Here is a 26220-nt window from a genome sequence, read left to right on the forward strand (position 1 = left end):
AATGGTTATAGCTTTTTGGAAAAAAACAATAAATCATGAAATAGATTCAATCTTGTCAAATAGAACATGGGTTTTAGTTGATCTTTCTCTTAGATCAAAACCCATAGACTATAAATAGGTTTTTGGAAGGAAATATAACACAAATGGTTTGGTTAAAACTTTTAAGGCTAGACTAGTTACCAAAGGTTTTACACTAAAAGAAAGCATTGGTTATTTTGATACTTATGCTTCGATACCAAGAATAACATCTATAATAACGATTTTGGCTTTAGTGTCCATAAAGAGGTTCTTATGATAGAAAAAAGAAGCATTGCAAACAAGTAAAGATGTACCAGAGGTGACAGAGAGGAAAATTAAAGCAGCTCTTGAAATGTTGAGTATCATAATAGGTGGAAGAGAATAAGAAGAGAATAGGTAGAGAATGTGTAAGAGGGCTAGAGACAACCTTTGAGTGAGAGTAAGGTAGTTTAAAAAAATTCCTTTCAATGAATTGTGAAATTTCTATATATAGTGTAAAAAATGATGGTTACTCAGGAATGAGTTTTAATACATGTAATGAATAATGATTTTAATTTTGGGTGATCGTTTTTGAGTTTTTATTGTTGAGTAATGGTTAGAAATCTATTATGTGCATTTTGGTTGCCAATGGAACTCTCCATCTTTTCTAGTAACATAAAGTTGTAGTAGTAAAATTTTTATTTAATGTAATCACTCCTCCTCAATGAAGTCGCCAAAATGTAAAAAAGGTTTCTATGATAAGAAGAGGAAGCCTTGTAAACAAGTAAGGAATGTATCAGAGGCGGTGAAAAGGAAGATCGGAGTAGTTCTTGAAATGCTGAATGTAATGTTAGGTAGAAGAGAAAAAGAAGAGATAAAGAATGTGTAAGAGGGCTACAGAGAGAAGCTTTGAGTGAGAGTAAGGTAGTTTGAAAAAAGTCCCTCCAATGAATTATGAAAGTTTTATATATAGTATCAGAAATGACAATTACTCAAAAATGGTTTTTAATGCATATAATGAATAATAGTTTTAAGATTGGGCGATTGTTCCTGAGTTTCTATTGTTGAGTAATGATTAGAAATCTATTATGTGACTATTAAAGTAATGGATTTTATGACCGTTAATAACTTAATAATACTTATTCTTGAGTAGAGAGTAAATGGAAGAGTTATACAAGAAAAGCTATAAGAGAACAACTTAAAAGAAAAATGTGTACGTGAACAAGAATGAGAGAAAAAGGTAAGAGGGAAAAACACTTGTACTTCAGGAAAATATTGAGAGAAAACCTTTTAGTTACATTCATATTTAAACCACCAAGCCAAACTCTCTGAAACATCTTAAGATAAAAGTAACCAGTGAACCCTATCACTCATTCTAGGTTGCTTTCACTATCATTCGTATGAACTAATTATTCCACATGAAGCAGTACTTCACTTGTTCTAGTTATTCTGCGTGAAGTATAACTTCACTTATAATTACTGTTCTCATTATTCTTTATACAATGTTATGTAGTAAAATAATTATTAAAAAAATAAGTATTAACCAAAATAGACTGTCTACAGTGTTTATTCATAAATTACACGTACATCAAATGGATGTTAAAACTGCCTTTTTAAATGGAGATCTTAATGAATAAATATATAAAGAGCAATATGAAGGTTTTATACTTCCTAGAAATGAGAAGAAGTTTTTTAAACTACTTAAATCTCTTTATGGACTAAAACAAGCTCCAAAGCAATGGCATAAAGAGTTTGATAGTACTATACTTTCAAATGGATTTATACATAATAATGCAGATAGGTGTGTTTACTTTAAATTTACAAAAGACTATGGTATAATCATATGTCTTGATATAGATGATTTGTAGATCTTTGATACAATATGTGTAGAATTGTTGAAACCAAGAAATATTTGACTTCAGTTTTCAAAATGAAAGATCTCAATGAAATTAATACAATCTTGGGAATCATAGTCAAAAGAGATAAAAATGTGATTTCCTTGAATCAATCACATTACATAGAGAAAATTCTTCACTAATTTAGTCATTTGGAAACTAAATAGATTCTAGTATAAAATTAACTAAGAATTGTGAAGGAGTTATGGCACAATTAAAATATGTTAGTGTCTAGGCAGTATAATGTATGTTGCATATTGTAGTAGACCAGATATAGCTTTTGCCATTTCCAAACTTTTAAGGTTTACAAGTAAATCTAGCAAAGATCATTGAATGGCTATTACTAGAATACTTGGATATTTAAACAAAATAAAAAAATTTGGAAATTTGTTATGTGGTTTTCCTAGTACTTTAGAAGAATTTTCAAATGTTAGTTGGATAACTAGTATTGATGACAATAAATTCGCATCAGGATGGATTTTTATGTTAAGAGGTCGTACCATTAGTTGAGCATCTAAGAAGTAGACTTGTATTATGCATTTCGCAATGGAATTTGAATTTTTAGCATTAGCAACTACTAAAAAAGAAACAGAATGGTTAAGAAATTTGTTATTAGATATATTGTGATATAAAGTTGTGGCGACAATGAATGCCAGCCATTTCCATATATTTTGATTGTGAGGCCACAATGTATGTAGCTCAGAATAAGATTTAGAATGGAGAGTCTAGACACATAAGTCTACGACATATCTACATAAGAAAATTAAAATCAAAATGGCATTATAACGATAGTTTATGTTAAATCTTGCAAAAGTTTGGCTAATCCACTTACCGGGCCATCTAGGTCGCGCTTCCCTCTTGCTGAAATTGCCTTCCCTTGAACGTCGTTAAAACTTATTGTATCTTCATCTCATTCCCCGATCTCCAATATCGCTAGTGAATTCCTCCAAGGATGGCCTCGTAGGGATTGATAATAAAGGCCAGTAAGGTAACAAACTTTAATCATGTCACTACGTAGAACTCCTTTTTCGAGAACTGGGCTTTTGTTTTGCTTATAGCAAACCATAACTCACCTTCGATGGCGCTAGGTTCATTAGTTCTGCATAACATTAGGTTGTGCACGAGATTAGCACAGAATAAACTCTTCTCTGATTCAACGTCCATCATATGCCCAAAGCATGTTCTATTCAAAGCTTTTAACTCATTTACTTTGCACAGCATCTCTCGTATCTCATGCAAATACGACCACTTACAGTGGATGTTAATGCCAATGTTGAACCCCCACTGGTGCCTCGGCACACAAAACAAAGATCCCACATTATCCTGCTATGTTCCTACGTTAGCCATCTGCAACATAAAACACATAACATTCCCATTTTAGTTACTACGATCATTGTTGATTAAAAAAACAAGAGGAATTTTTTAGAAATAACCCTTCTCAAAAGCTCACTCTAAAAATGACACTTACAATAATTTTAATTATTTTCAAAAAACTCTGAAATAGATTAATTAATGCACGTGTCGAGCATGGATTATCAAGTAAATCAATATATACATATTAAAGCATTATAGTTGACCCAAAATAATGCAAAATGAACGTAATGTAGATCATGCAATGCCATATAGATATATTTTATGTAGTTATAACATTCGTGCAATTTCATATAGAAAACAGTCACTTAATTACTAACATTAAGTCATGCAATGATCTATCAACAAGTTACACAATACTAAGAACAACTAAGCCAATTACGCACGCATTAAGTGACGCCATGTTTGAATAGTATTCATGCAGTGACCTACCAACCACTCACGCAGTGACTAATCAACCACTCACGCAACAACATACCAACTAGTCACTCAATGTTAAACCCTAATGCAATCACACACACACTAAGTGATGCCATGCTTGAATAATATTCACGCAATGACTTATCAACTACTCATGCAATGACCTATCAACCACTCATGCAATGACATATCAATCAGTCACGTAATGTTAAACTCTAATGCAATCACGCATACCCTAAGTGATGCCATGCCTAAACAATATTTACGCAATGACCCATCAACCACTCACGTAATGACCTATCAACCACTCACGTAATGACCTATCAACCAGTCACACAATGTTAAACCTTAATGCAATCACACACGCCTTAAGTGATGCCATGCCAAAATCTAGTAATGCATAAGGTGCCAACCATGTAAGTAAGCCCTCAATCACACAATACCTAAACCCTGAACCCAATTCTTATCAAAGGATGATAACGCATACATATCAACCAGTCACATATACCTTGTCACCTTTCAACCCCAAAAACACCAACAATACCACCTTTATGTTTATATACAATAATATCAAACAATAAGAATATCAATATAAACAAGCAATATGCATAAGTTTATGCTTTAAAACAATAAAGGAAAAACATGAAGAATAACAATAGCCCTAAAAACATTTCTCCTCATGTTTCAAAATATAATAAAAATATATTATACCTTTCTCTGCATAATGTGAACTTGCTGTCACTGCTCAATACGTGAACTAACTTTATGCAGATAATAACCACTCTAAAATACTTCTACCATTGTAAAAAATGCTCGAAAGTTGAACTGACGAGGAATGCTTTCAACAGAATTCTTTGTGTGGAGATGTACGATTTGTCAATGAGAATTGAGGAGTTACACACCTTATACACATAATTGACCCAGTAATAGGTTTCAGGTTGAGATGCGGAGCCAAACAAATGGGTTGATTTCATGAAGGACAATTTTATCCTAATTTTAATTCTCTTGACTAAAAACAGTTAAAATTATGGGGATGCCAAATTTCAAAAATGCTTTATGCATGAGACTCATTTATAAAAAGAACTCTATATCTAAAAATGAAATTAGAGACACTATATTCTAACTCCGTAATAACAAGGCTCTAGCACAAGATGGGTACAATACTCACTTTTCTAAAGTAGCCTGGTACATTGTAGGTGAGGATGTTATTGTTGCTGTTCTCCACTTTAACTCAATATATTTGCTACATGGTTTCAATTCTACAGCTATCACATTGGTTGTAGAAAACCAAAATCCAGGGAGCATACTTAATTTCAGATCTATTTCTTGTTGCTCCATCTTTACAAATGTATATCCAAAATCTTGGCTAATAGACAAACGCGATGTTTATGTGCTATAATTAGTAAAAATCTAAATGCATTTGTGAAAGGTATGGATATTATTGATATTGTTCTAATGGCACAAGAGCTTGTCAATGGTTATCATAGGAGGATCTCTCTCGTAGATGTGCTTTGAAGGTTGATTTAAGGAAGGCTTTTGATTCTCTTAACTGGAGGAGGTGCAGCTTACTCATTGGTGCTTTGCAGATGATCTAATTGTCTTTTGCAAAGGGTCTTTGAGTTCAATTTTAGCCATTCAAAAAGTTCTTCATAAGTTTTACCTTGTTTCTGGTCTTCAACTTAACAATTCTAAGTCAGAATATTGTGCTTAATTATTCAGATTAAGCAGTGGGTTTAAGCTAAGGACTTTACCAATAAGATATTTAAGAGTTCCCTTAACCACAAGGAAGTTGACTACGAAAGACTATGGTCCTCTCTTGGAGAAGATTTCAAGCAAGATTAATAGTTAGACTGTGAGGAACCTTTTCATATGCTGGAAGCTTGCAGTTGATAAAGTGAATGCTATTCACCTTACAGAACTTTTGGTGCAGGAATTTTATACTTCCTCAACAAATCGTTCAAAAAGTGAATCAAATGTGTGTTGGTTTATATATATATATATATATATATATATATGTAAGTATAAGGGAAGAGATAAGCAGAGTACTTGTTTAAGGATGAGTTGGCAGCAAATCTGTCAGTCTAAAATGGAAGGCGGTTTGGGGTTAAGGATTTTATGGCTTGGAATATTGCATGCATTTTGAGAAATCTTTGGGCACTACTCACTCAGTCGGGATTTATTTGGATAGCTTAGATGCAAGCATATGTTCTCAAGGGTAGGTCCTTATGGCATATTCAACCTTCTTATAATAATAGTTGAAGCTGGAAGAAATTGCTCAAACTAAAGGACACAACCCTTCCCTTTGCCCAGAGTATGGGGACTGGATCAATTCCACTCCCAAGTATTATGTAGCCATAACTAGGGATGAAATCAAGCTTAAGCTGATGAAAGTGGATTGACACAAGTTAATATGGTTCAAATACGCTATTCCTAGGCATTCCATAATTGCTTGGATGATTACTTTGGACAAACTTCCTACTAAGCATAAATGTGCTCAAGAGGAATCTCATATGGTAACACAACTGTGCTTTTTGTGTAGAGGAATTGGAAACCGGGAATCACTATTCTTCAATTGTACTCACACTAAGTAGGTATGGGCTTAAGTTCTAAAATTGTGCGGAAGTCATAAACATGTTGGAGATTGGCCTAATGAATTCAAATGGGTGTAGCAAAGACTTAAAAGGAAAAGCATTTATAGCACGTAGGCTCAGATCACTAGCTTGGAGTGTCTGTATTTACTTTGTCTGGTTGAAGAGAAATAGGAGGCTTCATGATGTAGAGGCTAGTTCCAGTTCAATATTGCTGAATCATACCAAGGAAGTGGTAAGATGCAGATTTGAAAGATTGCAGGTTGCGGTCTACACACTGGGGATTAGAGGAACACGTGCTTGTATAGTTTGTGTTTTTACTCTAGATGTAATTACACATTATTTTGCTATCATATGCAGTTTGCACATACTGTACTAGGCTTGCCTACGCCTTCGGATGAATAGAAACCTCGTTTAACCAAAAATAATTTTGCTCAACGTTGCTGTACGTAATCATCCTGAGATGTGTTATATGTTTGCGTAGGTTACGTAACTAAGGAACTTATCTGCAACATTTTTGTTCAACAAAAATTAAAGTTAAAAGGCCACATATGGGCCTATGAATTTTGAAGTGTCTGGGCCTTTGGGGATGACTATTAAACGACCGACTGAGAGATGAGAGGGAGAGACCGAGAGAGATGTCGATACTGTGGGAAAAGAGCGAGACTTGGCGGTGGCTGGTGAGGAGGACAAGGGATTCGAAGCCCTTCTTCTTGGCCTTCGCAACAATATGCGGCGTCGTTCCGGGTGTCATAGGCTACGGCGTCATGCAGCTCACGAACTCCCGCAACCCTCAGCTGGAGGCCCAGCTGCGCCAAAATGCCCGCCCCGAATCCCTCGTAAGCACCCCCTTTTTGTCTAACCTAAACTTGGTTTAGATCCATGCTTAATTCTTCGACTAGTTATCAATTAAATGTTTTACATAACTTAATTCATGCCTACCTGCCTGTCTCATTGGCAAACCTTGAAACATGTCCCCCCATGTTCAAATAGAGAGAAATTTCCATGATAGTAAGTTCAATTTTTTCTTTCCTTTCTGGGTTAATCAGATGATGGGGAAAGTAAACCAAGAGCGATTGGCGGAATACCTTGGGGAGCTCCAGCGGAAAGAGGATACCAATGACCGATATGTAGCTGCTTTGAGGGGAGAGACATTGACTAGGAATCCTTATCAGCGAATTCAGCCAATTCCAAACCAGAAGACTGAAGCTGACATTCACCGGAAGAAGACCGACAAGGCTTAGCCATGTAAACTCGAAGATGAAGGGTTTACTTTGTCATGCTTTCGTGATATGCTTGCTTACATCACTTTGCAGGGAGAACCTGACCTGAAACAAGTCTGGGTTAACCACATCCTTGGATAATGTTTTTGCAATACTGTAATTGGAATAGGTAGAGTGAGTAAATAGATTCAATGTTCTATGTTTGTTTCTTGACAATAAGGTTGTTTGAACTTATAACATTGGTTCTGAGTAGCCTCCACTCTACAAAATTGTTTCAGCTCCAAAGGGTGTCCCGATTTTGTTCTGGCTTGCCGTCTTAGGCTCATGAAATTGGGAGATCAACTCTGTTGCTCATTTCTTAGTGCTATCTACTTAAGTTTTACCCACTTTTGTTTACCCCCGTGCCTTATCGTTCGGAACAGCTCTCTTGTTATGATACTTCACTGCATCTTAGTGCTGACAGTTTCTTCCCCCAATTATTTCTTGTCTCTCTGCATCACTTCCCCTACTCCTCATCGGTCCCTTTACTTGCCACGTACCAGGATTTGAAGACTGATAAAAGGTCTTTTCTAATTGACGATTCAACCTAGTTTCTGTGAAATTTGAGGAAAATAGTTACATGCCTTTGCAAACAAATGTAGTTTTACATATCCTCTCAGAAATATGCGAGCTAAAATTAATTAATCATGTGGAGTGACAAATGTGGAAGAAGAGGGTAAATCGGGGCATGAATCTCTGAGGAAAGTTCTATGTACACATAAGGCAACGGCTAATTAATCAAGTATAAAAGCCAACTGTACAAGCTTAAAATAATTAACTAACTTCTTCAAGTAACTTTTAAATCCTAATTAGTGAAACGGTGTGTAAGTTGGAGTAGCTTGTAGAATTTCTTTGGTAACAAAGCCTTGGTAAAAAATATCAGCTACCTACAAGTCAGTAGGTGTGTAAGTCGGAGTGATTATACTTGCCAATACTTTCTCTTTGATGAAATGGCAATCCATTTCTATATACTTTGTTCTTTTGTGAAACACTGGATTTTTGCTTATGTGTATGGCAGATTGACTGTCTGAATATAGAACAATTCGATCATCATGATTTATCCCAAAATCATTTAGTAAATGTTTTAGCCTTCTTAATTCGCAGCATGTTGAGGCCATAGATTTATACTATGCTTCAACAGAGCTTCAAGCTATTACAGCTTGTTTCATAGACTTCCAATTTATAAGAGTGTCTCCAATAAACATGCTGTATTCAGTGATTGATTTTCTGTTATAAGGCCATCCTGCCCAGTTACTATTTGAGTAAGCTAATATCTAAAAATTTGACTTTGCCTTCATTAAAATCCCTTGTCCAGGACCATTCTTCAAGTATTTTAACACTCTATAGGCTGCCATGAGATGTACGTGGCCAAGCTTGTTCATGAATTGTGAAAATGTTTGTACTGCATATGAAATGTCAAGTTTAATAAATGTGAGATATAGCAGTTTACCTATGAGCTGCCTATAGCTAGTTGGATCAGTAAGCATATCTTCATCATGTGCTTTTTGTAGTTTGTGATTGTAATCAATTGGGGTGCTTATTGGTTTTGCTCCTAGCGTACTGTTTTCCTCAAAAAGATCTAAAGTATACTTTCTTTGACTGATAGTGATTCTTTCTGGTATATCCATGATTTCAAGTCTAAAGAAGTATCTGACATCACCAAGATCCTTGAGATTAAACTGTGAATTCAGAAATTGTTTTATTTTTGTTGCTACAAGAACAGATGTGCTTCCAATCAAGATGTCATCTACGTAAATTAAAAGAGTTATAAATTCTGTAGTAAAAGTTTGCATAGTAAATGAGGAATAGTTTACTGATGACTGTTTGAAACCAAACTGCAAAAGAGATGTTGCAAGCTTGGCATTCCATTACCTAGATGCATGTTTCAAGCCATCAAATGATTTGTGTAATTTGCAAACAAGTTTAGATCCTCTAGGACACTCTTTCTAAACATGATAACCTTGAGGTATCTCCATATATACCTCCTCATCCATATCTCCATTAAGAAAGGCATTGTTAACATCCAGTTGTGACAAGGACCAAGCATTTGCTGCAACTAAAGCAAAAAATACTCTGATAGTTGATTGTTTTGCTATGGGGCCGAATGTTTCTTGGTAGTCTAAGTCTGCCATTTAACTGTACCCATTGGCCACCAATCTTGCCTTGTATCTCTCAAGTTCACCATTTGCTTTCAACTTGACCTTGTAAACCCATTTATAGCCAATTACATGTGAGTTTGAGGGCAAAAGTACTATGCTCCATGTTCCATTGTCTTGCAAAGCCTTCAATTCAGGGTTCATGATTTCTCTTTAATGAGAATAGCTCACATCTTGATGATAAGAGTTTAGTTCATGTATATGTAATAAAACAATAATGAATGCCTTATGTGCAAGTGATAGTTGTTTGGTGATTGGATAAAAGGTGACAAAATTGGTTTGGGATGGCTTGTCAACAAAATAAGCATCAAGATACTTAGAAGGTTGTTTCTATCTTATGCTTTTTCTGATAGGTGTTTGTATTTGTTCTGAATTGGTTACACTTGTATTGTTAGTGTTTGTAGGTAGTGACACACTATCATTGGAAGTTGAATTTTGGGAAATCTCAGTTGAATTAGATGCCAAAAGTTTTGCAGAAAATGAATGTGATTCAAATGAGTGTAATTCAGGTGATATATGGTGTAAGAAGGTTGATTTGGTGTATTGGAATCAAAATAATCAAAATATTTTTCATGTACAACATGTGTTTGATGAAATGCATTTAGTTGTGAGTCATGGTTTGATGAGTGGAATGGAACCACATATTCATGAAAAACAATGTCCCTTGATATTAGAACCTTTTGTGCAGAGAAATCATATACCCTATACCCCCTGGCATTAGCCAGATATCCTAGAAATATGCACTTACTAGCTCTTTTGTCTATCTTCATTTTGTTTTGTCTTAAGGTGGAGACAAAGCATAGCATCCAAAAACCTTGAGGTAGTAACAAACAGGTAGTTTTCATATAAGAATTTGAATAGTGATTTGTTGTTAAGTATTTTGGTGGGCACTGTATTTATTAAATGTATTGTTTTGAGGACTGCATCTCCCCAAAAATGAAGAAGAATACCTGATTGGTGTAGATATGCTCTTACCACAATCAGAATGTGCTGGTGTTTTCTTTCAACCACACCATTCTATTGGGGGTTATCTACACAAGATAGTTGATGAATGATTCCAGATTTGGTAAAGAAATTAGTAAGGCTAAATTCATTTCCATTATTTGATCTTGCACACTTAATTAATGAATCAAACTATTTTTGCACATACATGTTAAAATAAGGAATGATTGTTGAACCTCAAACTTGTTTCTCATTGAGAAAACCCAAGTAAAATGAGAAAAGTCATCTACAAAGAATCTTTGTTCTGACGAGGTTGGTACCTCATAAGGTCCCCAAATGTCAGCATGTATCAATTGAGAAATAGCATTCATACTTTGAATATGAATAGGAAAAAGAAGTCTTTTTTTATTTGCCAAAAGACAAATTTCACAAATTAAATCATCTAAACAATTGATCGTTGGATAAAGCTAATGAATCACATTGATTCTTTCTATAAGTGCATGGCCTAGCCTAAAGTGCCAAAGATCAAACCCTTTATATTTGTCCGCCAGTTCACAAGCATTAATAGAAAACACCGAAAGAAACTTTACAAATTTATCGAAACAAAATTTTGACATGTTTTGATCACTTTTTCTATTTTGCATTAGATATAACCCTGAAGATGCCCTAACAATGCCAATCATTGTCCAAGAGAGAATGTCCTGAACAATACAATGTGAGTTAGTGAATAGTACATAATTTTCTTTGGTGTAGGTATGTTTTCCTACTAAGATTAGATTGAATTTAAAACTCGAGACATAGAGGACATCATATAAGACCAATGAAGAGCTTGTTTTGACTGACCCTATCTGAGAAACTAATGCTTTCTTATCATTAGGTAACTGAACAAAATAATTTTCTACTGGATTAGCTTGGTTGAAACTGTCTTGGGAATAAGCTATATTATTAGTTGCACCTAAGTCCATGATCGAATGTCTTTGTTTAATCATGACCAGGTTAACATGCTTGAATGCATTTGGCAAGTTGTTGTGTCTGTTAAAATAACAAATATCAGACATTATACCTACAAAGGCAGAATTGACAAGTGAATGTTTGCTAGGTTGAGTTTTTGTAGGGATGCTTTTACCATCATTACTGATCAAACCATTCTTGTTTAAAAGATCCATTAACCTATTAACCTGCTGCTTAAACATAAACATTTAAGAGATCAAACTAGAACTTCCATCCTTCCCCACATGATTAGCTTGAGTGTCATCTGTCTGCTGCTTAATAATTGTAAAAACATTGTTCACAACTGTTCCTTTCTTGACATATGGCTTCCTTTTAATAAACTTGAAATCTTTTGCAAAACCAATTAGCTTGTAACATTTCTCCTTCACATGCCTTTTTTTACCGCAGTGAGAACATGTCGAGTCCTTTCTTGGTTTCTTCTTAACATCTATGGCTACAAGCATTGCTAAGGATTCAAGAAAAGGTTGAGATTGAAGGAACATGTTTCTATGTGCCTCTTCTCTAAGGACCATGCTATAAACTTAGTCTAGTGTAAGTATAGGGTCCATAAGGGTAATATGAGACTTGATGGTAGAGAAGGATTCATTCACACTATTTAGAAACCTAAATACCATGTCCGTTTGGTATTGATCACAGAACTTTTTAAAGCAATCGACATTGCATTTTCCACACTCACAATGTGATAATGGCTTGTAGTTTTTTAATTCTTCCTGAATGCCCTTTAATTCTATAAAATAATGGTCTATTATCCTGGTTTCTCGAGTTACACTTCTTAGTGTATATTGAAGATTACAAACATGGGTATTATCAAGTTAGGCAAAGTTCTATTTCAAAGTGTTCCAAATTTCAGTAGCAAAATCCATGAAAAAGATGGTAAAAGCTATTGGTTGAGAGATATAGTCTAATAACCAAGCCAATATAAGATTGTTGCATCTATTCCATGCTAAATATAGAGGGTCAATTACTAAGGGCTTGGGTATAGTGCCATTTATGAATCCAACTTTGTTCCTTATGGATATAACTAATAGAAAAGAGTAGCTTCAAGTTATATAGCTGTATGAGGACAGTTTGGGGTTTACAATCACTAAACCAAGATGGTTGGTATGATGTAGGTAATATGGTGATTGAGGGTCATTTGCTGGTGACAGTTGGGTGAATGAAGCAGAAGCAATGCTTCGTGGTGTAGATTCAGATGATTCAAACATGTTCTCAACTATTAGGCAAACAAATGCAAGCTAAGATTGAAAATGAACAAATGAAAGGAAAAAAAGACAACAATTAATACCCTTACTGATATATATATATATGAATAGCACAAAGTAATCCAAGAATTCATTGTTGATTAAAGCCTTATTTGTTTGGTTGTGAGTCGTACTGTTCTGATACCTTGACAAATATGGAAGAAAAGGGTAAAATAGCACATGAATTTCTATGGAAAGTTTTCTGATTCATCACAGAAAAGAAAATGCCTTTCACAGTCTTATATACATAGGGCAATGACTAATTAATCAAGTATAAAAGCTAACTGTACAAGCTTAAAATAACTAACTTCTTCAACTAACTTTTATATCCTAATCAGTGAAACAATATGTTTAACTTAGTGTATGTCTATTCTTTCTCAAAACATTGCGTATCAACTATGCTTTCTTTAATTGAAATGTTGCACTATGCAATTCTTGTCCAGCTTTCTTCTTCTTGGCCTAAGTTTCATTCTATTATTCTTTTTCTCTGTTCTTCCCTTAGGCCATGATGATTTTTAGACTTATTTCTTGGACTTTATTTGTCATGGAGGGAGAGGGAGAAAAGAGCCCAAAAAATGTAATTATTTTTAAACTTTTACTTACCTTTTGTTTATATTTGATAGCAATATTAAGATTCAATCTTTATTAATGTATGTAATCTCTATAATTAAATGTTATTCATGGGTAAAATCCAAAAACCAATTCTAATCATTCTAAAGGGATACTTTAATCTCTCTTGTTTTAAAATGATACTTTTAGTCTTTCTACTATTAACATTGTTAGTCAATATCACATAAATACTTTAGGCACAAATACCTTCATTTATGGAAAACAAAAAAAAAAGATAAAATACCTGTACCGCTTAACTTTTAAGTATAATTTCATGCAGATCCATTAATATTAAAAATAGATAGTCTAACTCAAACAATTTTGTTATGCTAGACAAAGAAATCATATAGTCAATCTTGCCATCAACCTCCATTTATTTGATGAAATTTATGATAATTTTACCCCTCTTTCCATGTTCTTGCTGAAACTAAGAAGCCCCTCATACCAGAAGTTAAAAAACCAAATTTTTTGTTGAAATCACATAAATACTTTAGGCACAAATACCTTCATTTATGAAAAAAAAAGAGTAAAATACCTCTACCCTTTAACTTTTAAGTATAATTTCACGTAGGTCCATTATTGGTAAAAATAAACAGTCCAACTCAAACAATTTTTTTCTGCTAGATAAAGAAATTATATCGTCAGTCTTGTCGTTAACCTCCGTTTATTTGATAAAATTTATGACAATTTTACCCATTTTTCAATGTTCTTGCTGAAACTAAGAAGTCTCTCAAACCAGAAGTTAAAAAACTAAATTTTTTGTTGAAATGTTATAGATTTCTTATTGATTTTTGACACTCCACAAAAAAGAAATGATGAAACTAATCAAGGAAAAAGATTATTTCAAGAACCATTGAGGATAAGCTAAAAATCTAAATTTATTGGTGAAATGCTCAAGAAATTTTACAGATTTTTAGCACTCCACAAGAAAAGAGACGAAAGTAATGGAGGAAAAAGAGTAAAAACTAGAGGTGGATTCTGCCATTCAAGCTTTTGTTGTCTGCAGTCTTGCTGGAGCACTTTCATTTCAAAAACCACAGATGGATGTTATGGAAGAGTAAGTGAGTGTGGTAGCTTAAAAAAAAAAACAAATGCTATAACATGATCTCTAATTCTTCCATAACATCCATCTGTGGTTCTTGAATTGATTCAAAGTAATTCAAAGTAGGAACGAAACTTGGGAAAAAAGGAAAAGAAAATGAAGATTAAAGGGAAGAGAAAATAAAAATTGAAGATCTTCCCTAATGGTGTTTGATAAAATGCCCAAAAAAGGTTAAATGAGTAGGAAAAATAAGAAAAGTTTAAAGCTTTTAAATGTTATTTTGTTTGATAAAAGTTGTTGGAAGCTATGGAAATATTGAATGAAAAAGTTGTAAGCTGTTGAAATATTAAATTCAAAATTATTGAAATATTGAATGGATATAAAAATAGCCAAGCACTTCAATATCTTGAGTTTTTTTTTCTTGCCAATTATCTTAAATTAATCATAATAGACTTGAACATAACTAATGTTGTAAAAGCTAATGCAAAGGCTTTTTTTTGCAAACAAGTAGACTGATCTTTGCATTGATTTTCAATATGTCCTATACAATAATTCCATTAAGTCTCTTGTGCACATAAGGTGCATTTTTTCCTTAAATCTTTATGCACATGAGCGTTAGAAGTTTTACAAAATGAAGCTTGCAAAGAAATCTCGACCATTACTAATGGGCCAATATCAAAGTAAAGCACTTATTCTTAATTCCCACATAATGACAGACAAAAAAAAAGACAAAAAGTTATAAAGCATCCATTCTTAATTTACCCTTTTCTATCCATCCAAACACTACTAAAAAATCTTAATACATGGTACATATTAACATTCACATATAAATAACATGAGAGACACTAGTTTGTGTCCCTTCAACACCATTGGAATTCATTTTCGAAGCAGAGGCAATAGAGGCAGCAAAGGTAATAGAGGTAGTAGGGATAGCAGAGGCAGCAAAGGCAGTAGGTCAAGGAAATGGAGGCCTTTTTGCACCACCTTGAGCAGGGACAGATCTAGCACTACCACAACACCATGACCAAGTCTTGAAGCATTAGTAGCAGTAGGTCTTTTTACAAGTCTTGAAGCATTAGTAGCAGTAGGTCTTTTTACACATCAGCGGGTCCTCTTAAATTTTTGATGCAACAGCTCTTGATGAAAACCTAATAGTAGCTCCTAATGAAGAACCAAGAACTGTTGATGAAGACCTAAGCAAGATATTTTGCTACAATTTAAAATGTAAAGAATGTAATAGATGCAACAAATTTCATATGTAATGTAAAATACTAAATTGCATAATTAGCATCAATTACCTTTTCTATTAAGTTGCATAAAAACCTTAGAACATGTCCTTCTATTATGAACAAGTAAGGAGCATTAGAAGCACTTAACAGTACTACACCCCCTAGCATTGCCATGTCGAGTTAGCCCTTACCTAAGTTCTTTTTTTTTTGTTTTTGTTAAGCTTGTCAAGCATATAATGAAGTATTAGAGGCTCCACTGGATCTATCTGCTTTCTGAACTCAACCATGGTGATGTTAGGTATGGGGTGAATGTACTCAATGTATGCCTACATGAACTTCTCCTTAAAGTAGTAGTTGTCACAATATTGCCAAGAATCATCCCTTATGTGAATTATATAAGCTGCTACATGGTTGCAAAGAATACCTAAAATGCAACCAAACAGAAGTTAGTAAACTCTGAAATATGCAACCAATCAGTGTATACGTGAAATATGTCCCTAAATCTTTACCTGAAATATTCCAAACACCACATGGACAAGTTACATTACTTACCCCTAAGCTGACAGCATACGTCTTGCCACCTTGAAACACACAAAACTCCAAATTTCAAGCAAACACAACCCTGTAAAACCTGACCCTATACTTGGCCAAAACTAACTTTTTCTTAATTTTAGGTGTCACCTGCCTTTCCCATGTGCAAGCCTTCTCATACCTATTAAAAACCTTTTCATTATTTTGACTTTAAAATCTTCAAACAAAACTAGAATGGAGTTACTCCTCACAAGCCCAATCTAATGGTTGAAACTCTCGGCCATGTTGTTGGTCACATGGTCACTTTTCACACTTTGGTCAAAGGTATACCTTGCCCAAAATGTGAATGGGTTTTCCATCAACCAGTTGTATGCCTTTACATTCTCAACTTAATTCATCATGGCTTCATTCCAATCTTATTGAATGTACGTTTTTACAACTTTCTAGAAGTTCACCTTTATGTCTAACTCTAAAAACCTTTGCCTAAAATTGCTATAAAGGTGCATAATACATCTTCTTTGAGTGGCATGAGGCATTATCTTCATTATTATATCATATAGGCCTTGCTATATAAAAAAAATAACAGTTAATAAGTAATTAAAATTAACTAATTAAATGTAAACAATAGATGTTTAGGGTTTACCTTTGCCCATCACTCATCATTACTAATGGTTTGTTGAAGTCCCTAATGGCAGTATTAAGCACGTTTAAAAACCAAGATCATGAGTCACCATTTTCCAACTCCACCACCACAACAACAATAGGAAACAGACCATAATTCCCATTAATGGCAATAGTAGATAGTAAAGTCTCTTCATATGGACTTTTGAGGTGGTAGCCATTAACCTTAATGAAAGGCTTAAACCTTTTGTCGAAGCCTTTCTTTAAAGCATCAAAAGACAAGAAAAACCTTTTGAAAGTTAAGTACATGCTTAACTCAGGTCTTTTTAGCTGCATGATGGCTATGCTCCTAGGATTTGTATCCTTCACCATCTGGGCATATAGGTGCATGTAAGAATGGGACCTATCATAAGTCCCTTCAAACTCCTATCGAGCCCTTTTCTTTGTCCTATACAACTTTTTAGAATGACCACTCACTCCTTAACTCTTTTGTAATTCTTACTGCATCAAATTGTATGACATATTTAGGTCAGATTGCAGTTGAGCAGCAAACTTGTTAACAATCCAAGCACTTGTAGCAGCAAGATTATTGTTAATGATCCTAATGCAAAAGTGTTCATACATACATATTTTGATCTTAAAGGTTTTCTTATCCTAACATATATTTTTCTTGAACGATCCAACCATAGTGTCTTCTACTTGGGGATCCACTCATGCAAGGGTTGTTGAAAGTTGGAGGACTAGTAGTGTTACTTATGAGAGTGTGGAGAATCTTGGTGAGCATGATTATACACAATGGGTAATGGAGAATGCAAGCGATGTCACCATTCGAAAGCAGAAAAAAAAATGTAATGGAACGGGAATCTAAATTAGTGGTCAAGGGTGGTGGCTTTTAACTGTCGAAGGGGAACATCTAATCGACTGAAAATGAGATAATCTAGGTCCTAGTTGCATGCCTGTGAGAAAAATGGTGAAAAGCAGTGATGAAAATATCCCAGCCTTAGAGGTCGATGTGGGTTTATGTGGTCTCAATAAAAAACTCAGTATTATTCCTTCCCATGCAAACACATCCCATGAAGATTTTGAAGTGCCCCTAATGGTTGTGCACTTGCAGTTGGGATAAATATTCATTCCTCTTCAGATAAAGCAAGAGAAAGTAAAGAGAAAGATAGAATGAAAGAAAATGATTCCATCTCAATAGGCTTCCCAGCCCAAACATTTCCATGATTAATGCTCTGATATGGAATGTGAAAGGCATCTAGGTAAGGTAGTTCAAAGAAGAATTAAAAAATTACAACTCATGCATAAAATTAAAATCTTGATCATTTTAGAACCCATGGTGAGTGCTTTAAAAGTAGAATATTTTAAAAGAAAAGTGGGGTATGAGAAGGTTGTAACAAATTGCTCTAAAAAAATCTAGCTTTTTACTCTTATGATATAAGTTGTGAGGATTTATTGAATCATTAACAATGCTAACATGTTCTATTTTCTTTCCCATGGCTGGAATCTCTTATTTTTGCTATTTTTTTATGCTAACTGCACCAAGACAGAAAGAGTAATGCTTTGGGGCAGCTTGAGAAGTTTTTTTGAAGGCATTCATGCACCATGGCTTGTGGGTGGAGATTTTAACATCATCGTAAAGAAGGAGGAAAAGTTATATGGTGCCGTTCCACATGGTGGGTTTGAAGGAAATCATTATACATGGACAAACTCTCATATGTTTTAGAGACTGGATAGGGTGGTATACAATCACCAATAGGCAGCTTGTCTTCCTATCACTAAAGTACAGCACTTAAATATGGATGAATCGGATCATTGCCCATTATTAATCTCATGCTCAAAGCCTTTTGAGAAATCTCCTTCATCTTTTTGGTTCTTGCATGCCTGGGTCCACCACCATGAGTTTAAAAAGTTTGTGGAAACAAACTGGAAGGTCCCTATACATGGCATTGGTCTGAAGGCTTTTTGGGGAAAACAATTAAGATTGAAATAGCACCTTAAATGGTAGAATAAAACGGTATTTGGGGACATCGTTTATAACCTAAAGAAAGCTGAAAAGCAAGTTGAAACTAGTGAGTTTAAGTTCCAACAGGAGCTCTCTTTTGAAAATAGGGTTACTTTCAAAAAAGCATATTCTCAACTTAATCATTATCTCAGCATAGAGGAGGCACTTTGGCAGCAAAAGTCTAAGGTTAAATGGTAAGTTGAAGGCGAGAGGAATACCAGATTTTTCCATATAAGAGTACAAAAAAAGAGAATAAAAAGCCATATCTTTAAAATACAAAATCTGGATGGAATATGGATAGAGGAACCGGATTTAATACAAGTATCTGCAGTAGAAGTTTTCTCCTCCCTCATGAAAAAGGAGTAGTTTGATATGACCAGGTTTAATAATTCCTTAATCCCTTCCATTATGTCCAAACCTAACAATATTAGTTTATGTACAGTGCCGTCCATGCAAGAGATCAAAGCAACTATCTTTGATATTAACAAGAATAGTGTCGCAAGTCCATATGGATTTTCATCATATTTCTATCAATAATGCTAGGATATTTTAGCTAATGACCTTCTTACAACAATGATTGATTTTTTTTTCAAAGAACGGACTTACCATAGGGAATTTCTTCTACTACTCTTGTCCTCCAACCTAAAACTAGTATTGCATCGAAATGGAGTGATTTTACACCTATTAATCTTTGTAATGTTTTAAATAAAATCATTACAAAACTTTTGGCAAACTGGATTGGCTAAGATCTTACCTTCCATCATTACAGAATATCAAAGTGGATTTGTTGGTGGCAAATTGATCAGTGATAATATTTTGTTAGCATAAGGGTTAATAGGGAAAATTAATCAAAAGACAAGATGGGTAATATAGCTCTTAAGCTAGATATGATGAAGACCTATGATCGGCTAGATTGGAACTTTCTCTATACAGTGTTACAAAAATTTGGTTTCAACTCACAATGGATTCATATGATTCAACTGTGTCTCTCTAACTGTTGGTTTTTTGTTCTTATTAATGGCAAGACAGCAGGATATTTTAAATCAAAATGAGGGCTATGCCAAGGTAATTCCATCTTTCCTCGATTATTTATTTTGGCAGCTGAGTACCTATCACAAGGATTAAATTCTCTCTTCTCCCAATATCCTTTTATTCATTATTCTTCTAGTTGTCCAATGTTCGTGAACCACCTAGCATTTGCTAATGATGTTATTATTTTCACTAATGGTGCTAAATCCACTTTACAAAAAATTCTTGTATTTTTACAAGAGTATGAAGACGTCTCTGGGCAGAGAATTAATCATCAAAAGAGTTTCTTTATTACTCATAAAAATATCGCAAACTCTAGAAGATAGATAATTTCATAAACCACAGGTTTCACTCATCGGTGCTAACTTCTCACATATTTAAAGGCACCTCTTTACAAAGGTCCTAAAAAGATAACCTTATTCGATGATCTGGTAATAAAGATAAAGGAGCACATTACAAGATGGGAAAATAAAATTCTCTCCCCTGGTGGTCGAATAACTTTATTAAAGAGTGTACTATCTTCCTTACCCATTTATTTGTCTCAAGTTCTTAAACCTCTTATGTGTGTTATTGAAAAAATTGACAGATTATTTAACAGCTTTTTATAGGGAGATTCGGCAGGTGCAAGAAGATGTCACTAGACTTCATGGCATAAGATTACCCTACCATATTCTAAAGGTGGTTTGGACATTCAGGGCCTAGGTGATGTGTTTGAGGCCTTTAGTATGAAACTGTGGTGGGGATATCAGACTTGCAACAACTTGTGGACACAGTTTATGAGGAACAAATATTGTACTGGCTAGGTTTCAAGGTATGCTCAGTCAAAACTTCATGACTCATAGACTAGGAAGCATGTGTTAGCTTATTGTCTCGTTACGGAGCAATACAGGAAATGGCAGGTCGAAAAGGGTAAGTTATTTTTTTTTAAATGACTACTAGATCGAAGATGAACCATTAGTAAATTCTTTCCCTTCCTTTAGTTCAAACATGACACAAATTTGGTATTTCTTTACTAATGGTGAGTGGAATGTGAATAAGTTGAGCATAGTACTACCTGAGGAGATTGTTGTTGATATTTTGAAAACACCAATTTATACATCCAGTGAGGACATTACTTGTTGGGTTCCCACTTCGGATGGACAATTTTGTACTAAGACCAATTGGAATTTAATTCAGCAATGACATTCGGTAAATCTTGTGTTTAGGTTTGTTTGGCACAAAAGTATTCCCCTTACTATGTCGTTCTTTTTATGGAGGTTATTGCATGATTGGATTCCTGTGAAGATGAGGCTGCAAACAAAAGGATTTCAGCTTGCTTCTAAATGTCAATGCTGCAACTTAGAAGAATCTCTTCTACATGTCATATGGGACAACCTGATAACTACACAGGTTTAAAATTATTTTGCAAAATTCTTCCAAATCTATGTTATGAATCCATAAAATGTTTGTCAAATTCTTTAGGCATGAGCATATTCTGGTGATTTCACTAAGCAGGGACACATCCAAATCTTAATGCCTTTATTCATATTTTGGTTCCTATAGGTGGAACATAATGATGCTAAACATAGGAACCTAGACATGTACCCCAGTAGAGTAATTTGGAAATTTTGAATATTATTCACCAGTTGTTTCACGAGAGGCAATTACAAAAATGGCAATGGATGGGAGATATGCAGATAGCTCAAGTGTGGGGATTGGAGTTCTAGAGGGGAACACCATCTCTACCAAAAACATTATCTTGACATAAACCATTGGTAGGTGAGTTTAAGTTGAATGTTAATGGTAGCTCTAAAAATAATTTTCAGAATGCTGCAAGTGGTGGAGTTTTACGTGACCATAAAGGTTCACTAATATTCGATTTTTCTGAAAATTTAGGAGCCTAAAATTCTTTACACGCAGAATTATTAGCCTTATATAGAAGACAAGTATTATGTCGAGAGTATAACATTTCAAGGCTTTGGATTGAGATGCATGCTTCGGTGGCAATCCGAATGATTCAGAAGGACTAATGGGGTTCACATGACAGCAGGTATTTATTAACTTTTATCAGGCAACTGTTATCCCATTTCTCCTTTCAACCATCTCATATACACATGGAAGGTAATCAGGAGGCAGACTTGTTAGCCAATATTGGACATGAGCATCAGGATATTCAAGTATTCATTAAGGCACAAGGGAAATTACGAGGAATTTTAAGACTTGACCAAAGTAATCTACCATATGTTAGATTTAAATAAATGTAAAGGAGTAGTACTCTTCTATTTTACTTTTTATGCATTTATTTTAGATTTTTGTACACAGGTAAATTACTCATCTTTTGCACTAGAATTTTCACAAAGATAGTACTTCCTATATTAGGAATTTTATGTCTTCTCGCTCTTATAATTCTAAAGGTAAGTCTCAGTCCCCCTTCCTACTGTATTTTATTTTTATCATTATTAATAAACTATTATAGGGTAACTGGGCCCTGTAAGAACTTCCAGCAATAAAACATAAAACCTTGAGCCGGAATGATAACCCTAAACCCTAACCAAATTAAAACATACTTTGAAAACCCTAAATTCAAATATGAAAATCCCAATTTTTAGAACCCTAAACCCTAATTCCCTAATTTATTGATTTAGACTACTGAATTGGCGATTTACGGATAGTTGATGACTTTATGATATAGAGTTGTTTGGGCTAAATTTTGATAGTAATTTAGCTTAGCTTTTATAATAATGCATAGAAATTAGTAAGTTTTATTTCATTATTTTAAATTAGTTAATATAGGTGAGTCAATCTAATCTTAATTAATTTTATGCTTGATTTGGTGTTAATGTGATTAAGATAAGTTGTTATTAATTTATTTGTACTTTTGTAGGTGTTTTTGAAAGAAGGATTTAATGAAAGAAAGAGAGCAATTTCAAGGTGTAGACCTTGCACATATTTTGGTATTTTGGCTATAACTCTTTCTATAGAGCTCCAAATGAAGTGATTTTTAAACCATTCGAAAGCTAAAAGAAAAATCTACTATTTTACCTAGTTCAGCCTGAAATGTGGTAAAAAATCTTATTGAAGTTGAAGCATTATAGTAGTCCTAGAACAATTACGATTTCTGCTATTTAAATTGTTAAGGCTATAGCTTTGGAAAAAGTAAGTCATGGCCCATGTAGTCTAAAGGAAATCCTGATTGGAATTGACTTCTTTTTTCACCCAACTTGGTTTAACTTCAAAGCCTTATAAAAATAACATTTTGGAGGACTTTTAGGAGAAAAACGAAACACCATATTGACAACTGAGAGTCAAACCATAAAGTCATTAAAGCAAGAATTTAAAGGATTCAAGGAGATTGAAGATTAAGAATACAATTCTTCAGTTTTTTTTTTATTCTCTTATTCTCTTGGTTTTGTTTTTTGTCAGTTAAAATTCTACTACGCAAGTATACGTATCAAATAGATAGTATATTAGCAAGCAGAGTATCGATCCCACAAGAAATTGATCTAAAATTTTACTAAGTACTAAAATTAAAACAATTTAGTTTTGTTCAAATAATTAAAATCTTAATTCTAATTGAACTAAAAATTACGCAACTAAAACTAATTTGATTACAAATTAAAGCAATAAGATAATTAGGCAAACAGCAAATCAAACAATCCTAGGATTACAATATCCCTCACAGTTCATCTAAATCTTATCTCTCTTTCATAACTTATTTCAATGGGTTGAATTGCTAACCTAGAGTCCTAAATTTTTTGTAAGGGTCTCCTGACTCATCTTATAAAAATATCTATTTTAACTAAAACACTATATCCCTATGTGAATTGAAATTAAAATAGACTCATTAAGTTCAGGCTCTAATCTAGCTACATATGACCTATAGGTATATCCATATCCTATAGGCAAATCAATTAATATGATCATATGCTATCCCAATTTTAGTCTATGCTAAACTCCCTTTCCCATGTTTGTTTAGGTTTCTAGATCAATTTAATTGGTGGCCAAGCAATTAAAAGCATTAAGAACAAATTGGAATAAACAATTCAAATCCCATTGAAGATAAGCAAGAAAGAGATTAAAAATTAGATTACATGTGAGTTTAATTGCAATCCTAGAAAAATAATTTAGTTCATAGTATCTAATAAAAACAATATCCAAAGAAATTTAGCCATGAATCCAAGTCAAAGAAAATAAGAAAAACATAAAAGTAAGAGAGAAAACTAATAGTTAGAGATTTATGATCTTGATTCTCTCTCCAATTCTCTTGTTTCCTTGCTTTGTTCTTGGCTCCAAATCTCCAGAATAGTTGCTTGCTGCCTCCCCTTCAAAATCTCTGAAAAAGGCTCCTTAAATAGGCTCCAAATAACCTAATTTTCAAAATCCCGTTAACTTTCCATATTTTTAGGAAAGTCGCGCAGCGCTGCGGCACTACTTCTCCAGTGCTGCAGTGCTGAGCTCTCTGGAATTTTGTATGTGTGCTTCCTTTCATCAACGCTGCAGCCTTGTTCTCCCAGCGCTGTGGCAATGTGTCAACTTCAAATGTGAGTTTCACCCTGATATGTTAGGAATTGGGCAAAGTAATAAACATAAAAGTTTTATCCCTGTCTCTTAAATTTCCAATGGATTAATAATCACATCAATTGGACTTCTGGATTGAAAGATTTGCTCCTAATACCGCATCATGTTCAGTCTTTACATACTGTTGCAATGGTCCCACTTTGACAAATATGTTGACCATGATCCAATCAGAACTGGGCAAATTGGTGAACATAAACATTGTATCCCTTCTTCTTATAATTTGATTGGTCTAAGAATCACCTAATTTGGAGTTTTTTAGAAAGAGATATGGTCAAAATACTGAAATATATACGAATGAAGCTATCACCATACTTGCACTGATTTTCATAAAATAAGTCTTTTTCATCAATTTCCTACAAAAGCCATAAGAGAAATTAGCAATAACTACTCTTAAAGTAATTTAAAATAAAATAACCTAAAATTTAATTAAAATAACTTAAATTAATCACTTAACAAGTAATCAAACTTAAACTAAAAAAAACACCTAAAATGCTAAAATTCGAACCTAAAATCTCAAAGATCTAACTACTTAAGCTCCCAAAATGAGTCAAAATAACTCTATATAATAAAGTTATCATTTTTAATGTTTAAATTTTATTTGATGATGATGTGTGACTCGATAGGAAACTAATTCATTAATCTGAGATTATAATTGAACTCAATACGTAATCTGATTTATTTATCTCTATTTTACTTATGTTTGATAAATTTAAATTGTTTATTTTATTCTATTCTTAATACTTCTAATTGCTTGACCACCAATTAGATTGAATTGGAAACCTAAGTTAAACCTTGTTAAAGGAGATTTAGGTAGACCTTGAATAAAACAGCATATGATTGTATGCACTTAGTTGATTATGTGGTTTGATTTACGTATAAGGTAAACATACACCTATAAGCCATATGTAGCCAAAATTAGAGCATGAACTTAATAAATCTTTCTTTAATTTAATTTGTATAGACATATAGTAAATTAATTAGGAAAGATATTTTTATGAGAAACTCGACAGAAACTTGTAAATAATTTAGGACTCTAGGTTAGTAACTTAATCCATTAAACTGGGTTAAGAGAGAGAGAGAGAGAGAGAGACAAAATATTCAAATGATGTATTGAGGGCTATAATAATCTTGGGTCTGGTAATCACTAGAAGTTAATAAAATAATTTTGCTGATATATTTTAGATTAGTTTTAATTATTAGTTTATTAGTCTTAATTTTAATTTTAATTGTTTAGATAAAATTAGGGTATGTTAATTTTAGTAATTAATAGTAAGAATTAATTCAATTCTCTATGGGATCAACACTCTACTCATCACTATATTATCTTTGTGATATGTATACTTACATGGGTAGAAAATTGAACAACAATAGTCTTTGGGTTACTCGAACCTAAACAACGTCCCTATATCCCCAATTTCAGAACCTTATCTTAAATATCTAAATTAGGGAATTAGGGTTAGGGTTTTATAAATTAGGGAATTAGGGTTATGGATTTGAAAATTAGGGTTTTCAAGTTAGTTGTTTAGGTTCAGTTTTAGGTAATTTCCAAATCCCTAACCCTAATTCCCCAAATTCGAGCTTTAAGGTTCTAGGTCTAAGTTACAACCCAACCCTCAACCCAAACCTGTTCCCGAACCCTTACCACATTAACAACAGATAAAGAACCCTAAACCATTAAATCCATTCTCGCACATGAAGCCATATCAGCAAAAGC

The 26220-nt window shown here is 33.7% G+C and overlaps 1 protein-coding gene across 1 annotated transcript; it reads left to right on the top strand.

The window, feature by feature from the left end:
• The first annotated feature begins 6886 nt into the window (after positions 1–6886).
• On the top strand, positions 6887–7952 carry LOC110423370 (centrosomal protein). The gene is made up of 2 exons (XM_021437587.2): positions 6887–7110; positions 7321–7952. The coding sequence occupies exons 1-2, from the start codon at positions 6910–6912 to the stop codon at positions 7513–7515; spliced, it is 396 nt and encodes a 131-aa protein (XP_021293262.1). The 5' UTR covers positions 6887–6909; the 3' UTR covers positions 7516–7952.
• Positions 7953–26220: the final 18268 nt, after the last annotated feature.

The sequence above is a fragment of the Theobroma umbraticum genome, unplaced genomic scaffold (assembly GCF_002168275.2).
Source record: "Theobroma umbraticum cultivar Fairchild unplaced genomic scaffold, ASM216827v3 scaffold_20.0, whole genome shotgun sequence".
Classification (NCBI taxonomy): domain Eukaryota; kingdom Viridiplantae; phylum Streptophyta; class Magnoliopsida; order Malvales; family Malvaceae; genus Theobroma; species Theobroma umbraticum.